The sequence below is a fragment of the Eurosta solidaginis genome, chromosome 2, assembly GCF_040869045.1.
Source record: "Eurosta solidaginis isolate ZX-2024a chromosome 2, ASM4086904v1, whole genome shotgun sequence".
Taxonomy (NCBI): Eukaryota; Metazoa; Arthropoda; class Insecta; order Diptera; family Tephritidae; genus Eurosta; species Eurosta solidaginis.
In genome coordinates, this window is record NC_090320.1 from 43,700,756 (window position 1) to 43,718,366 (window position 17,611).

At 36.4% G+C, this 17,611-nt stretch overlaps 3 protein-coding genes and 1 non-coding gene across 8 annotated transcripts in view; 3 read left to right on the plus strand and 1 right to left on the minus strand.

Annotated features, from left to right (window-relative positions):
- Positions 1 to 13,359, plus strand: part of stai (stathmin) — a 547,461-nt gene extending 534,102 nt beyond the window's left edge. For 4 of the 5 annotated variants that reach the window (XM_067765148.1, XM_067765149.1, XM_067765150.1 and 1 more), the window contains 2 exons: positions 788 to 934; positions 7,269 to 13,359. In XM_067765148.1, coding sequence (XP_067621249.1) covers positions 788 to 934; positions 7,269 to 7,364 — 243 coding nt within the window. In that variant the 3' untranslated portion in view covers positions 7,365 to 13,359. The remainder of the gene's footprint in view (positions 1 to 787; positions 935 to 7,268) is intronic. The other variant, XM_067765151.1, reaches the window with a different exon arrangement.
- On the plus strand, positions 7,032 to 7,209 carry LOC137242979 (small nucleolar RNA snR44). The gene has a single exon (XR_010950429.1). It is a non-coding gene; the product is annotated as a small nucleolar RNA snR44 (small nucleolar RNA).
- A 911-nt stretch (positions 13,360 to 14,270) lies between the features above and the next one.
- LOC137239629 (protein-lysine N-methyltransferase CG9154) lies at positions 14,271 to 15,512 on the plus strand. Its single transcript, XM_067765155.1, has 3 exons — positions 14,271 to 14,489; positions 14,552 to 14,711; positions 14,777 to 15,512. The coding sequence occupies exons 1-3, from the start codon at positions 14,343 to 14,345 to the stop codon at positions 15,136 to 15,138; spliced, it is 669 nt and encodes a 222-aa protein (XP_067621256.1). The 5' UTR covers positions 14,271 to 14,342; the 3' UTR covers positions 15,139 to 15,512.
- Pfdn1 (prefoldin 1) lies at positions 14,803 to 17,331 on the minus strand. Its single transcript, XM_067765156.1, has 3 exons — positions 17,193 to 17,331; positions 16,951 to 17,093; positions 14,803 to 15,732 (listed from the first exon to the last, which is right to left on the minus strand). Exons 1-3 carry the CDS (start codon positions 17,220 to 17,222, stop codon positions 15,525 to 15,527), a joined length of 381 nt encoding a protein of 126 aa, XP_067621257.1. The 5' UTR covers positions 17,223 to 17,331; the 3' UTR covers positions 14,803 to 15,524.
- Positions 17,332 to 17,611: the final 280 nt, after the last annotated feature.

Sequence of the window (17,611 nt, forward strand, 5' to 3'; positions counted from 1 at the left end):
TAGAAATTGCGGTTTCCGTTTATATGGACCTCATTTGGGCAATCAATTGACAAACCTGTATATTTTGTCAACATGTTGTGAGCAAACGTACGAACACTTAAGTCGGCTATATTCCAAAGCAATTTTTGGGAGCTCGAAAAACTTATTAAGTACCTTCTTTTCTAGGATGATATTTCGTATTAAAATATTTCCAACGCATGCGGCTAATTTTTTTCCTTTTTATTTAAAATAACTATGAAAGTAATTTAGTCGTATCCGTAATATGAAATTCATCAAAATTTGAAAAATTCGTAACATTTTTCAATCTGGTAGCTTGTTTTTGGTAAAATTGTCATTGTCCCCGCAAAAGTCAAATGGCTAACGTCACACTAAATGGAACTACCTCCATTTTTTTTATCATGATCCTGTACTTCCTGTTCGCTGTAACTTGTAAACAAATGAGTGAAATGATCTGAAATTTTGACAGCTGACTTTTGAAGGTTCATACTTATATTAATAATATGGATTCAATCATAGTAGCGACATCTAGCGGTCTGTCCAAACACTTTTCTACTCACATGTTAGTTCTTAAAAAATAAATTTGACGCTAATTTTTTTTACCGCCATCCCTCTCACTCTTTTCACTGCAACCAACTGCTGCATTTTTTACTTCCTTTACTAACAAAAATTAATATTGAACTTTGAAAAAATTATTAATTAATTATAATTACTTAACATCATCTGCTCATTCTCATGCATTTTCATTATTACTGACCGAATTTGTTTGTATGTATGTATGTCATTGTAGAACAACACAAATAAAAAAATTCAAATCGATCAATTGGAAACACAAAAAATCGAGGAGAAGGCGCGCATTATTGAAAATAAATTGTACACCGCCGAACAAAATCGTGAAAAGGAGTTACAAAAGAAAATTGAAAAAGTTCAAAAACTTGTAGGTGTCATCCACTGACTCAACATTTTCTATCTTATACCACATGCTACTATTACTACTACTATCACTAATACTACTACTTATCAACTAATCAATCACACACTTGTAGTGCAGTTAATTCGTGATTTATACATTTTGGTTAATTCGAAGCTTAGTTGAAACGTTGTTTGTTGCTTTAAAAAAAGTTTATTACAATTTTATTTCATAACTAGTTTCACTTTTTTAATTAATTTTTTTTGTATAACTGTATTTCTCATGCCTTTAGATAGTTTGAGCAGCGCTTTGTATTTAGACCCTGAGTAACAGTAAATCAGAATACAATAATTATATTTTCTTTATTTTATATAATATTTTTTTTTAATTTTTCACCACGCAGTTGATGTATTTTTTTGTGCTTGATAAACATAATTTTGGTGTAGACCAGAGTTGGGCATAGGGCGCTAAAAAAGATGGTTGGTGTCATTTGGGAACACGTTAAAAGCAGGAAATACATTTTGTATGTCGGGGTTAATTTTGGACAAGTAAGAGTTTAACCTGTTACAGTACCCAGATCGAAGTTGAGCTATAGTAACGCGCGTTTCCCTATGGAGAGTGCTTTCCTTTTCTGCGCTGCACTAATTATTACTGCGTCCTTTTTACATAGAGGGAGTCACACTAGTGTTAAGGCAGAATTGTATATATTGCCCCTATGCCGTCGTTGTAGAAACTCAACTCGATTGCTCAACTACTTTAGTTGTTGTAGTGTTAACAGCACTACGCCACATTACATATGTAGATGCGACCACTCACGAATTGTGGCGCTTCCCAAGGCAGTCGGTTCTATGTACCGGAGCGACTCGGGATTTTTCCCGACCAAGGACTGTCATTTCAGTGTGACCCCATTTAATTTGTTTCGTCCCTCCCACAAATTGTCATCTTCCCAGCAGCTCCTTGCAGCAGGACTGCTACATATTCTCTTACTCCGGGAAGGTATCGAACCCAATCCGGGTCCGTCTCCTGACCCCGGTCCTGAGAAATGGTTTTGCTGCATTTGCCAGAAAAGAATCTTTTTAGGACGGTCATACTCTGTTCAGTGTGTCTCGTGCAAGGGATGGTTGCATCGGACAGGTTGTTCTGGGCTTGATCCCAAAACCCGACGTCCACGTAACTTTTATAAATCTTTTGTGGCTCCTTGCTGCTCACGCCCAAGGGCGTCCAGTAGTCTACGCCTAAGCGCCCCCCCCCCCCCCCCCCCCCACTACCTTCCAGCAGCCTCGCTGCTCAGCAAGCCACAACAAGTACCCGCTGCTGCTCGCGCCCCACGGCGGGGGTGAGATGTTGGCGGATCAAATAGAAGAAACGACGTTCTGCACAATAAACGGAGACGCCCCCACACGTATGGTAGGAAGCTGTCATAGCTCGCCAGATATCTCAATCGTGAGCGCAGAACTCGTAAACTGCGTCAACTGGCAGCCGATGGTAACATTGGCATCCGACCACCTGCCCATACTTATTTCGTTCGAGCGTACCGCCGACTTCATCGTCACCGAAAAACGCACTTTCATAAACTTCAAAAAAGGAAAGTGGGAAGAATATAAATCTGCAACAGACAGCAGCTTTTCTGCCGTCCCTATCCCGACTGATGCCCGCCAAGGGGAGCGTGCCTTCCGTAAGGTCATTTAATCCGCCTCGGCACATTTCATTCCCGCCGGGAGAATTCCCGAAATCCGGCCCCACTTCCCGGCGGAGGCCGCGAGCTTAGCGAGGGAACGCGACCTTATAAGACAGCTTGATCCAGGCGACCCCCAAATAAGGGATATAAACCAACGCATCAGATTGCTTGTGGACGAACACAAGCGGGCGAAATAGGAAGAGCACCTAAGAGGTTGTAACCTCTCTACCGGTGTAGGTAAACTTTGGTCCACCGTAAAGTCCCTATCGAATCCGACTAAGCACAAAGACAAAGTTTCCATCGCCTTTGGTGATAAGGTGCTGTCGGATGCGAAAAAAGACGCGAGCGCTTTCTGCCGACAATATATAATGCATCCTACGGTCGACAAAGATAGACGGAGAGCCAATAGACACGCACATAAACACAAATTCAGCGCGTCACCAATCACCATCACCGCTAGAGAGGTTGAGGACGCCATTGGTCGCGCTAAACCATCCAAAGCAGTGGGCCCAGACGGCATAGCCATGCCGATGCTTAAAAACCTAGGGAAAGAGGGTTTCAAATATTTAGCGCATGTCTTCAACCTGTCTCTTTCCACCTTTGTCATACCCGAGAAATGGAAAATGGCCAAGGTGGTCCCGCTACTAAAGCCTGGGAAACCAGCTAACGTAGGTGAGTCATATCGTCCGATATCTCTCCTATCGCCAGTGGCAAAGACGCTTGAAGCCATTTTGCTCCCTTATTTCCAAGCACATTTGCAGCTAGCCCCTCATCAGCATGGCTTCAGAAAACTCCATAGCACTACCTCCGCGCTAAATGTCATTAGCACCCAGATAAATTGCTGTTTGAATCAATACCCCCACCATAGAACAGTACTCGTAGCGCTAGACCTATCAAAAGCCTTTGATACGGTCAACCATGGCTCGTTACTGCAAGACCTGGAAGGGTCTACCCTTCCCCCATGTCTTAAAAGGTGGACCGCAAATTATCTGGGTGGTCGGCAGGCATCGGTGCAATTCAGAAACGAAACATCAAAACCAAGGAGAATTAAACAAGGGGTGCCACAGGGTGGTGTCCTATCCCCACTTGTTTAATTTCTACATATCTAAGCTACCCTCACCACCGGAAGGAGTCACAATCGTTTCCTACGCCGATGACTGCACAATAATGGCCACAGGCCCAGGCCCAGAGATCGATGAGCTATGCAATAAAATAAACGGCTATCTCCCTGATCTCTCTAGTTTTTTCGCCTCGCGAAACCTGGCATTGTCACCGACTAAATCTTCCGCGACCTTATTTACAACATGGACGCCCCAAATGTCGACCATATTGAACATCCACGTCGATGGCACTACGCTACCGACTGTCCTACACCCCAAAATCTTGGGTGTGACGTTTGATCAGGATCTACATTTTGGTGCGCACGCAACCGCAATTGTTCCGAGAATTCAGAGCCGTAATAAAATCCTCAAATCCCTTGCTGGCAGTACCTGGGGAAAAGATAAAGAAACGCTCATGACCACATACAAAGCAATTAGCCAGCCGATTACGTGCTACGCGTCACCCATATGGTCGCCAAGCCTAAAAACTACCCATTGGAAGAAACTACAGGCCTGCCAAAATACTTATGTCCCCAGAACACCATCTGCATAATGAGGCGAGAATACTCCCCATCAGGGAGAGAAATGAGATGCTGACCAAACAGTTTCTGTTGAATACCCAGAAACCTGCGCATCCCAACAGACATCTGATTGACGAACCAGCACCGCCTAGGGGCCTAAGGAGTCATCTCCGTAAGCATTTTGAGGAAATACGGCACCTGAGAACCCAGCCGTATGAAGCGAAAAAACACAAGCAGGTCCTTGGTGAACTCCATAGACAGGCGTCGGACCTTTATGTCGGGAATTGCCCGGTGAATCCAGTACTTGAAGAAAAATATCCAGAACTCGCGGAAGAGGAACGCATACTCCCCAGGGAAACGCGTGTCACTCTTGCTCAACTTCGTTCTGGATACTGTAACAGGTTAAACTCTTACCTATCCAGAATCAACCCCGACATACAAAATGTATGCCCTGCTTGCAATGTGTGCCCACATGACACCAACCATCTCTTTAATTGTAATGTGGAACCAACGCCTCTAACACCCCTTTCATTATGGTCCACCCCTGTTGAAACAGCAAGTTTCCTTGGACTCCCGTTAGAGGATATTGATGACAATTTGTGATCGGGCGCGGCTATTAGGTGGGGCGAGCATTGCTACAACAACAACAACAACAACACGAATTGTTATCGAGGTCCTCTCAAGGGAGTCCTAGCAAACTAGCAGTTTCAACAGGGTTGGACCATAGGGATGCTGCTGTTAGTGTCGTAGGCTCCACATTACAATTGAAAAGATGGTTGGTGTCTAGGGGGGACACATCGCATACCAGACATACATTACGTATGTCGGGGTTGATTTTGGACAAGTAAGAGTTTATCCTGTTACAGTATCAAGAGCGAAGTTGGTCCAACGTGGCTCTTGTCTGCTTGGTGGTCTGTTTTCTTGTTCTGCAAGCGTTGGATAGTGCATGTTGCTAACGGGGTTAACCGGGCGCTATCTAGCGAAGGTGTTTACTGATTCTGTGTGGATTGGGGTTAGGGCCTCTTTATGCTTATCTAAATCATACGTCTCTGTAGTCTCTGTGGGAAGATGCCGGATGTCATCATAGTGCTAACGGCGATGTTGTCTTTTCCCCGTCGAAGGCGCGGCTAGATCAAGCAGTTGTTTGCTGGGATGCCCTGGTTGGTGGAAATTAAGCAAAGACTGTCTGTTCAGCCTTTCGTTATGCTATTTTTATGTTGAGCTCATTGGCCTCAATGAGGAATTTGGGGTCACCAGAGCCACGCCTGGTAGACAAAGAGGTAGGTAAGGTTGACAATTGGGCTGGAGAAGCTATAAATTACGCTGACAAGCCTTTGAAAGGGTTGCGCAACACAATCCCTTTAGGTATACCTACCACGGGTATATTCTAAGCCCTCTAACACACTGGGGGCAAGAAATCTGTTAGGCGAAGTGCATTTTAATTATAATAACTTGGCACCAAGAGATTTATGCAGAGACTCTTCCAATTTGCATCGTGGTACTTTTTAATGGGGACTTGAACCCAGGACCTTTGGTGTGCTAGGCGGGCTACTCCACACCTGCCGCCTCTACTATTAACACAATTACTGTATTCTATTCTATTTTTGCCGAATGTGTTGAAAAGTAAAGGCATGTGCAGTTTGGGAGGCAGAGAACCGTTTGGCACACTTCAGATCAGGACTTTTTACTTTCATATTTACCTTAAGAAGTTAGATAGCATATAAAAAATATTTGTAAAAAAAACGTTTAACTGTGGCATATCTGTTTTTGTAGGGTTGCCACCTGTTTGGAAATAAAACGAATTAAATATTTTCCGCCATCTTCTCAATATGGATTACATACAAACCGATCTCCGTGATGCGCCATCGTCATGTTTAGTTGTATGCTTTTATAGTCCCTCGGTATACTGAACTGTTCGTTGAGATACGCCTTGTATGGATAGCAAGTACTTTGTTGCTTTTGTATGCACTAAACGCGCTTTTTATGTTTCCTTTTGGCTTACCTCATATAATACGGCTATTTAAGCAATTGTTTACTGACTTATTCATTTAATACAAGGCGGGCCAGTCGCTTCTTCGTTGGGCTCACTGACGCCAAAGGAATTTTAATCGTTTACCACCTGGTCCTTCCAGCGGAGAGAGAGTCGCCCTTTTCCTCTAATTCCATAGGCGGGTTCCGATCTCTGATATTGTCTGCACCATATAGCAGGATGTGTGCGATAAGTGACTTGTAGCGCATGAACTTCATTTGCCCAGAGAAGACTTTACTTTGCCTACTCAGTCCAAAGTAGCAATTATTGTCAAGAGAAGAGGTCGCCCTCTTCCTCTGCTTCCATAGACGGGTTTCGATAAGAATACTTTTTTGGCCGGAGCATCATATTTTGTTCGCATAAGGTTTTTTTTTTTTATGTTGGTGTTTGCATAAAGCTCGTACAGCTCATCATTGAATCTTTGGTACTCGACGACGCGAAGAACTTTTCTCAAGAGCACTTCCAGAGCCGCCTCATCTGATGTTGTCATGGCCCATGCTTCGCACTGTATAGCATAGCAGGACGAAAAAGATAAGTATCTGTGGAGCATGATTTCCGTTTGTCAAGAGAGGACTTTACTTTCCAATTGTCTACTCAGTCCAAAGTTGGCAAGAGTGTCCAGAGAGTATTTTACTCATACTGTGTTTGAAATAGGGTTGCTACATATCTGTAATTTTTTGTTGTTGTTTATTTAAATACTTTTTCTAAGTACATTGTTTTTTTTACACATTTAATTAAAAACACGTAAAATGAAGCAGAGGTAATTATACAAGCTTTGACGTAATTAGTATATGTGACCCGGTCTATGAAAAGGTGGCTTATGACTCAAAAAAGAAATTGCGAGAAACAGCTGTTAACAGCTGTTTTTTTAGTCATAAGCCATCTTTTCATAGACCGGGTCACATACTTACATACACACATATATACATATATATATATATATATATATTCTACATCAATGTATATCAATATTTTGTTGTAATTTTATTTACAAAAATTTGCTTTCAACTGAAAATTTCTCTTTTTTTTTAAGGAACGTCGCGCTGAGGTGGTGCGTCAAAATAAGGCGGCAGCAGCACAGCAAACGATTTGTGATGACAACAACACAGCTATTGCCTCATCTGGTTAGAGCGACAACAGCAACAACAACAATAAAAACAATATTTACGTATAAAAATCAACAGCACACTACTTACATACATACAAAATAATAATAACAACAACTACAATAAACAAACAGAATAAGAGCAAAATAAAATGAAAAAGTAGCAGCGATAACAACAATATAATATAAATGCAACTTAGCATAGCCGACAACAACAATGAGAACAAAGAGTAAATGCTGAGCGAAATGAGTATTCGAAAATGTCATTGCATGAACAACAAAGCGTTGGAGTTGCAAAAGAAAACAAATCAAAGCAATGCGTAATCAGCTGTTGCACAATTCAAATGATAGAAGAAGAAGCAAAATTAACTATAAAAAAAAAGAATATTTAAATAAAGCGTTTACACATCACTCTTGCATATAGAAAAAAAATTTAAAATAATATGTAATAATTTGAAAAATATTGCAATCGAAAAAACAACAACTGCAAAGTTGCATACAACTCAACACTCGAAAACAAAAACAAAATAATAATAATAAAATTATATAAATATATTATAAATAATATTGTATGTATATTATATGAAATGTATGATCTGCAACAAAAAACAAAAAAAAAAAGATATAAACACACAAACCACACCACTTTACAACGCGAAGAAGAAATGAAGCGAAAAAGCATAAAAATATTAAACGCATTTAAATGCTATTTATATTCTCACTCATTATTATTATTATTATTACCTACAATTATTATATAAATTTTAATTTTAAATTATATTTTTATTATATTTACGCATTCTTCTTCTTATTATTATATTCTAATTAATTAACTGATTTTTTAATTGATTGATTTAAGAATTTTTAACTGATTCAAATTTTATAAGTACGTATTATATTTTTTATTGAAAAAAAGAAATAAAATAAAAGTAAAAAAAAAATAAACACAAAACGTTCGAAATGATATGTAAGCGAACGAAGACTACACGAACATACATACATATACACGCACCATATATACATACATATTTATATAAAGCAACAGACATTTGTGGAGCGCTTAGAATTTAGGTGTACGAATTCTATTAGAGCTTAAAGAACTACAGTAGCCATTGTGGATAAGATAAGTGTGATATCTTAAAAATAGATGTCATAATAACAAATATACACGATCACCTGATTTATGAAGATGATATCGTGGTCTCATCCTATCACCCTCTCACGATGACCGGGTGGTATGCGCTGCCAAATTGCACATCCTGTCGATACGTCGCCAAAACGCTAAAAAGTTGCCATCTTGAACGTCCAGTTGACGGATAAGATATCACACTTGTTTTGTATACAATGACAGCAGCTACGGAAAGTTCATATGGCAGAGTTTTTAGCTCAAAACTCACTTTTTTTTTTTTTTAGACTCTAAAACCAAGTGTTGGAGTCATTTGTGAGCGTTAAAAGTTTGAAGAATTTAGGGTATTGCTTACCGTCATAACTCATTAATTTTTGGAATCGCATCGAATTCATTTTTGTCTTAATTCTAAAGCTTGGTTTAAGTAATTTACGAGTTTCAAGCCTAATCGACTACAGCAACAATAATAGAAAGCTCAATTTGTCAGAGTTTTTGTCTGACAAATGAATTTTTTTAAGCTATAAATTCGAGAATTTTTGGCTGCTATAACTCATTTGAAATCAATTTTATAGGTTTTTGAAATCATTTTAGACTCTTATTAACACTGATTTGAAACCATACCAGTCTTATTGGAGCCTTAACATTCCAAACTGCGGTTCTGGTGATAAGTTTTTGCAACGAGTTTCTGAGGTATCTTAAAAACAATATAAGAGTCATATAAGAAGCAAAAATTAGCAGTATGAGTCTGTGAAAAGTGTCGTCGGAGTATTACAAAAGTATTTTCGGACTCTAATTAGAATGAAAAAATATTCCTTTTAGCCCATGTACAAAGATCCAAAAATGGAGTCAACAATACGTGAAGAAAGAATTGTATAAGAGCACTAAAATAGTTTTTTCGGAGTGTGCTAAGTTATATATTACGCCTAAAAATACTCTACATGACTGTTTTCTAAGTCCAAAAAAGTTTTATGTATTAAGAGTGCAATAGAGTCATATATGACTCGAAAATAGGTTTTCGAAGTTATATAAGAACTGACTAAAGTATTGTAAAGGAAGTAAATGACATGCAAATATGACGTATGACTTCCTTTTCTAACTCTAGTGGAAGTCCGAAAAGTGTGTCAGCACGCCCGAGATTAGTGCTACGAAAATATTTTCGAATTGTTAATTATTTTTGACGTTCAATAATTTTGACAATATTTGCTATATAATAAGTCCAATGCTTCATATATGACTCAAAACCCAGATTTAAAATAATTAATTCAAAATAAATTGTTTAAGAAGCCAATATTCGAATATGACTCGGAGAAAACCTGTCCATCATTCTTACGTTCAATAAAAACTGAAGAATGTGATGAATAAAAGGCAAAAAAGAGGCATACATATCAAAGCGTATATCATATATGAGGCATTGTAAAGCGGTCATGTAATATGGATCCTATTCCAACTCATGATAATTTTTATAACACACTAATATCACAAGAAGTGAAATTTTCAAATTCCGTGCTCAAAAATAAATTTGCACACCCCGATATCAGACTCTTATGACTCATAACTGTTTCCGAATGTTTGCTGGATAAATGCGTCATTCTTTACAGCTATACCAGCAGAAAACAACAAACTACTTTAAGTAAATATGTATGTATGTATATAAACGCAATAAAAAGAGAAAAAGCAACAACAATAAGAACAAAAGTTACGCTACACACAGCAACACGACTTTGAGATTTCTTGCTAATTTCATAGTATAAATTTATAAAAAAAAAAACTATATAGAGTCGCCGTTTTTGAACATGACAGAAGTTATATTTACAAATGGAATTGTTTTAGTTTTGAAAAACTGTTTCTTTTGATTAAACCAAAAAAAGTCATTCGAAAATGCGCGCGAAGAAATGTGGGAAGCGAAAATTTGTGTAATAACATAAATGGAGAACAAAAAAAAAAGCATAAAATAAGTAAGAAAAAATATGATAAATAAATAAATATGTAATATGTATGTATTTGGGGTTTGAGTACTAATTTTCCAAACATTTTTGCAAATGTTTGTATGTATATTATAGCGTATGAATTTTATGCATGCTGTGCTTTGTCATATTTGTCTACGCTGTAACTGTCAAGTATTTCTTTTCTTAAATTTCCTATTTAAAAAGCAAATTTATATTTGTGTGACTTTTGTGAAAATGTCATAAGTGTAATTTTAATAAGAACAAAAAAAACTAATTTTAGGAAATCATATATTAGTAGTTGCTAAAATTATGTTTTAGTTTTTTTTTCCAAATTGCACTTAAAACATTTTCAAAAAAAAAATTTATCGACAGCGTAGATTAAATGACATGTTGGCAAAACTATATTAACATTTCTTGCTAATATAATTTTTCCAAAAATATATATTAACAAACGCTTTTCGAAAACTATATTTTGCATTTATACGCCAATAGTTCACTTCAAACTACATAAATAAAAAAAATAATATACATATAAGAAAAAAATTACTGAAAAATGTACTCCAAACACCTTAAACTCATTACTCACTCACTTCAAAAGTAACTCGCTTTAAAATATAACTGAAATAAAATAAAAACTTATATAATGAACTACTAACACAAAAAAAAAAAATAGAAAACAAAAAATTTTAGTTAGCAATAATGCAGCTTTGGAACAATATTTTAGAAAGGAACAAATGTATTTCAGAATGTGCAAATGTTTTTCAGATAAGTGCAAATTCAATTCTGAAAAGGCGAATGAAATTCAAAAAACAAAGGCAGAACGAATTTTTGAGAAAATGTGATGTATTACTGAAAAGCGAACCAAAAAAACGTTCGTAAATACATTGATAGTCACAGTCAAAATAAAATATGTCTTAAATTTAGTTGCTGCATTTTGACAAAATTTTCTGTGAGCCATCTGTCAAAAAAGCTGCAACTAAATATAAACCCTATATTATTTTTACCATGACTACGCGCCATTGGGTTTTTGTTTCAACCTTTTTTGGAATACATTTCCATTGTGAACTCCTACAATTGAAGAATATTTGCATTGCTCTATTGTCATACCTATCTTTCAAATAAGTGACATCGAAAATGGCTGTCGCGATGGATAGAGAATGGTAGAAAGAAATTGAATCGCGATGAATTGCCCATTTATGTTTCAAAACAACTTTTCTTTTGAATGAATCTATAGAAAATCAGATTAAAATATTAATAACAATTTTTCCCTATTGTGAACGTTTTTTCAAACATCCAGCGCTTGTATGAATTCACAATGTACATGTCTCTTCACTGAATTTCATTTGACGTTTTCTGTAATACATTTAAGCTTTTTCGAAACTTCTTGTATCTTAATTTTGAAAAAAGGGTGTAGTTCTAGTATATTTGTAAAGATTTTTTTTAACGCCCATAAGTATTAAAGATTTCAATCTTATTAAATATGAGCTTTTTGTGCTGCTTTCGTATTGCTGTTCGAAATGGTTTGCGTACGCTTACGCTTACTGGAAAAAAACGTACTAAGTCATATTTTTTTTTTTTTTTTTTTCAAAAAACATTTCAATATTTTTATAGAAGATTGGAATGTCGCCCTTTCTCAGCAGCCAGTTCGAAAACGCCTTATCCCGAATTTTTTTCATGAACGCCTCAGCTAAAGTAAAAACGTTTTAAATTTAAACTCTGATAGGGCATTTTTTCAACCAAATATGGAGATAGAGCGCTCTTAAAACAACTTATGAAATGGGTGTTTTCGAAAGCCAGCCAAGATAGGCTAATATTCCTCTCAACAGTCTAGATTTTCTATCCAATAGCAACTTTTTTATGAATTAATATATAAAAAAATAATTGTAATTCCAAAAATATAAATTATTTGGTTAGAAGTTAAAAAAGTTGTAATTTTTGTTTTGTGGATTTTTTTGGAAATTTTTCAATACCTTAAAAAGAAGATTTACAAAAGTTTTACTGAGAAAACTTCAAAATTGCCAGGCGAGTTTAAAAAAAAATCTGCAAATTTTTTTTTACAAAAATACAAAAAGGTTTTAAATCCTACTTCAAATAAAAAAAAATATTTTCAAAAATTATACTGAAAAAACTTCAAAACTACGAAGCTATGTAACTCGCTTCGAGATTCATGATGAGATGCGGCAATTTTTTTAAGCAAAAAAATAAAAATAAGCTAGCAGTTTTTAAAATTACATTATAAAATGTTTGCCGTGATGATTATTATGATATTCCACCCTGTCGCAAAATCAACAAAACAAAATAAGTCATGTTTGCCGTATTTTTTTAAATAGCTATAATTTCGAAAAATTTGTGAAGTTTTTGTAACTGCCAAAATTTATCAAAATATTTAATTTTAAAATAATGTAAATGTTTTAAAAATGCTACCCAAATTAAAAACCATTTAAGCTTGCTTTGAAATGCAGACCCCGAAAATTGGTACGCATTTTTTGGGAAAAAAAAATTTATTATTAAAAAAAATTCCAAAATGTTTCGTCTACTTTTTTAAATAAAAAAATATAATAAAATATCACTTAGTCTGCTTTATTTATGTAAGTTTTTGTAGAAGTCGAATTCATTGCTATTTAGCCATAATAGTTTTATAACATTTTAAAATTTTTATGCCACTTTTTAATTCGTAATTTATTTAATATATATATATATATATGCAATTAATGCATTATTTTTAAGTTGTCTGATTTAATCATAATTTTTTTTCACCTTGAAAACCTTTTTAAAAAAAAAAAGCGCTACACCTTGTGTATGTGCGCTGTGTGCTTTTCTAAGCAAGAAAAAAAATAAATTAATTAACATTTAATACCCCAAACCAATATAACCTGCTTGTATTAAAAAAAAAATTTAACAGTGTGAAAAGCGAAAAAAAAATAAATAAAACTAAAAAAATATACAAGAGTCATTTTCATTTAAAAATGTTGCTTCGCTAAATGTAGGGTAAGTATTATTTAAAAATTAGGCTAGAATTACTCGCCTATATTGCGTTAAAATAACCCTTCGTACTATGACGAAAGCTAACCCCGGTTTTTTTGATTCGCCTCCATTGATCCAAAAACCTGAAAAGTACCAGGCGATCAGAATTTAGCGACTACTACCTTAATATCTTCATTTCAGTTTGCCCTACTACTTTTTCCATGATCTTCTTCGTACTGCTGCAAGTTTAGTTCCCAATAGCTAGTCCGGATTTTTTCATTCGCCTCCAGTGAGAAATCTAAAAACCTGAAATGTACCAGGCGATCAGAATTTGGCGACTACTACCTTAATATCTTCATTTCAGTTTGCCCTACTACTTTTTCCATGATCTTCGTACTGCTGCAAGTTTAGTTCCCAATAGCTAGTCCGGATTTTTTCATTCGCCTCCAGTGAGAAATCTAAAAACCTGAAATGTACCAGGCGATCAGAATTTGGCGACTACTACCTTAATATCTTCATTTCAGTTTGCCCTACTACTTTTCCCATGATCTTCGTACTGCTGCAAGTTTAGTTCCCAATAGCTAGTCCGGATTTTTTCATTCGCCTCCAGTGAGAAATCTAAAAACCTGAAATGTACCAGGCTATCAGAATTTGGCGACTACTACCTTAATATCTTCATTTCGGGTTGCCCTACTCCTTTTTCCATGTTCACGGTTCACAATAAGCTAGTCTGAATTTTTTGATTCGCCTACAGTGTGAGAAATCCAAAAATTTGAAAAGTACCAGGCGATCAGAATCGAGCGACTAGTATCTACATTTTCTATGTTCTTCTTCTTACTAATGCAACTTCAGTTCACAATAGACTCTGTTCAAGCACGCATCTTTCAATCAAAAGAATTTTTGACAGATAGGCCCACGAGTTTTTGCTTCAACAATAACAAAAGTCAAATACGATTAAAACGAATTATGGAGGACAACGATATTATTTTGCCGGCGGACACATTAAAGATACTTAATGAATTTCTGCAAGAGAAAGCGCAACGCGAAAAAGAGGAGCTAGATCGAATAGAAAGCAAAGCGGCCTGCACGGAGACGATGTTCGAAGAAGACTGGGTTGGTTAGTGCAAAATTGCAGCATGATTTGTCGAGTTAAACTAACATTTTATTTGTTGTAGCAATTGAGTCAGTTTTGGTATAGTGAAACGACCAAGCAAACATTTGGGCAAGTAGTCGGCAAACTATTAGCCGAAGAGGTAAAGAACCAAAAGAGCTACAGCATTGCGCTACTATCCTGCCCTTCATTGTATGGCACTGTAAAGAAAGTGCATGAAAATGGTAATTAAATATATTTTATTAAAACATATGACGCAAATAACTTATATCTCACTCCATTCGCCTAGTGAAAATATTCGAGTATGATAAACGCTTTTCGGCTTATGGCGATGACTTTGTTTATTATGATTTCAACAAAGCTAACGATGTTGACTACATGCAGGAATACAAAGATTCGTTTGATCTTATCATTGCTGATCCACCATTCTTATCTGAAGAATGTATAACAAACATTTCAAAAATCATACATAATTTAGAAAAACAAACAAATACAAAAATTATATTTTGTTCTGGCGCTATTGTTGAACAATGGCTTACGAAATGCTTGAAATTGAAGAAATGCGTCTTTGAGCCAACGCATGAACGTAACTTGGGTAATGAATTTGTTACGTATGCTAATTTTGATTTAGATAAATATATAAATTTATAGATTTTGTAAAATATGTATCGTTAGTATAGTATGGAAAATACATATTGCAATGCTATCCAGAGGGGTTTTGCAGAAAGTGCTTTGTTCGCGAGTATTAAATACACTGCCTTAATTTAAATGTCACGATCAAAAATAACTAGAAACTTGAACCCTCTGTAATATGATCAACTGCATGCGCTTTCTATACTATAACAATGTTATTTAAAATATTAATGGAAATTAAGTTTAATGTGTATAAATTTAATTAAATAAACGCTTGTAGTAGATGTTAATCAGATGTCGGATATTTTTCATGAAAAATAATGACGCTTAATTGATGTGGTATTTAGCCTGCAGAGAGTTGAAATAAATAACCTAGAAAGACGTATTTTAAATTGTAATTTTTCTTATTTTGCAGCCGCATCAGCTTCTTTGCGTTGCTGCACCAATTCACGCAGGCCATCTTCTTGATCTTTTAATGATTTCACTAAGAATTCCTTCTTCTTGTTGAGCAGCTCAATAGCTTTATCACATTTATCTTGTTTAGCTTTCAGATCAGCACGCATATTATCGACATCAGTAAGCACAAACATGCGACCAACGGAAAGGTAGACTCTGTAACGAAGAAAAGATACATTGATAAGTGAATAAAATCCATAATCATATTCACAAAATTTGGTACTTGTGAAAGCATTCACACTACTCTAAAGTCATTTATGAATATGTAAGGATTAGAGGATGATTTTAAAAGTGGACCCATTCTGTAATCTTCAACTATTTAGGAGGGCATTCAGAAATAGTAAATACCCCTGGGACAGATATGACCAAAAATCTAAGTTGAATTTTGCGTCAGCAAATTTACTATCCGTTCATTCAGTATTATTTAGCGTAGTTTTTCGAACATGGTCCCACTGCAGCCGGCTCTATTTACCGGAGCGACTCGAAACTTATTTCAATTGTTGTTTTCCGAATCGAAATTGGATGGGGTATCATGGTAGCAAAAACTTGCTTAAATGAGTACCAGTCGGATGTTTTTGTTCTTCTTGTCGTAAAGACGCCGGTCAATACGCCCAACCATTCAAACATTATGAAATCCTCTAACAGAAGTCCAAGTAAACTAGCAGTTTCCACTGAGTTTGGCCACAAAGAGGTTGTTCTGTAAGTATTGTTTCCATAATAAAGTTGAAGATGATTTGTGTCATTAGGGGCTGTTGTTGTTGTTCTAGCGATAAGGTTGCTCCCCGAAGGCTTTGGGGAGTGTTATCGATCTGATAGTCTTTTGCCGGATACAGATCCGGTACGCTCCGGTACCATAGCACCATTAAGGTGCTAGCCCGACCATCTTGGGAACGATTTATGTGGCCACATTAAACCTTTAGGCCATTCCCTCCCTCCCCACCCCCAAAGTTTCATGAGGAGCTTGGGGTCGCCAGAACCTCGTCTGTTAGTGAAATAGGATTCGCCGCGAATAGGTGAGGTTGACAGTTGGGTTTGGAGAAGCTATATATTGCGCTGGTAACCTGAAGGGTTGCGCCACACAGCCCCTTGAATCTGGTATTTTAGTCGCCTCTTACGACAGGCATATCTACCGCGGGTATATTCTGATCCCCTGACCCGCTGGGGTCATCGCGGGCTTTACATACATCACGTGTGCCAGGGGCGATTCTAGGAAGGTAAGAGTACAACCGGTTACAATATTTTTCCCAGTTAAGCAAGCAATGCACGTCTCTCTTGGAGGTTTGCTTTCTTCTGCGATGGTTGGAAATGATGGAACCATTTAGTTCAAACATGTGCTGCATTGTCGGTATGCTTCTTGCAGATCTAGTTACATACCTTGTGCCATCAGTCAAATCGCTGGTGCCTTTTTCCGTAAGCTCATATTTCTGTTTACCATTCTTCACCATACTGCATTTCATATCAATCATATTCATTTTTTTGGTGGTTTCTATTTTATTTATTTGCATTTCGGTGAATGCCTAAAATTTTGAAAAATATATACATTAGTGAACCACGTTTCTTATAAGGATATGGAGCACAGGGCCGCAAATCTCGCATATTAGCTCGTATATACATACCTTCTTTAATTCCATATCCATTTGAGCCATTTTTGATTCGTTGTATATGTTTATATTTCACTTGCAATTGCTTTTATTTATTTATTCGTGCTGTTTTATTAAAAATTACTACAGCTGCAAAGCTATTGCATTTTTTATACAGGGGAAGGCAAAATGTCAACTCTTCTTCTTACAAAACAGTTTCGCAATTGGCGTTTTTTGATTGTTCTATAACGAAAACAGATGTTACATGCTTTATAGCAAGCCGAATTCAGTACAAGGTGTTATCCCGTCAGCTCATTGCCAATGGAAATCAATGCTTTGATAGCAAAACGAATTAACCTCAATTCCCCCTGCATAATGTCAAATCAAAAAATTAGATTCGGACAAGGCGAATTCAGTACAAGGTGTTGTTATTCCAACAGATGATTGCTTCTTCT

Coding starts and splice junctions, on each gene's coding strand:
- LOC137239629 (XM_067765155.1), top strand. CDS start 14,343: ATGGAGGACAACGATATTATTTTGCCGGCGGACACATTAAAGATACTT. Junction 14,490..14,551: donor CGATGTTCGAAGAAGACTGG/GTTGGTTAGTGC, acceptor TATTTGTTGTAG/CAATTGAGTCAGTTTTGGTA. Junction 14,712..14,776: donor AAAGAAAGTGCATGAAAATG/GTAATTAAATAT, acceptor CCATTCGCCTAG/TGAAAATATTCGAGTATGAT.
- Pfdn1 (XM_067765156.1), bottom strand. CDS start 17,222: ATGGCTCAAATGGATATGGAATTAAAGAAG. Junction 17,094..17,192: donor TGGATATGGAATTAAAGAAG/GTATGTATATAC, acceptor TCAAAATTTTAG/GCATTCACCGAAATGCAAAT. Junction 15,733..16,950: donor GATTTGACTGATGGCACAAG/GTATGTAACTAG, acceptor TCTTCGTTACAG/AGTCTACCTTTCCGTTGGTC.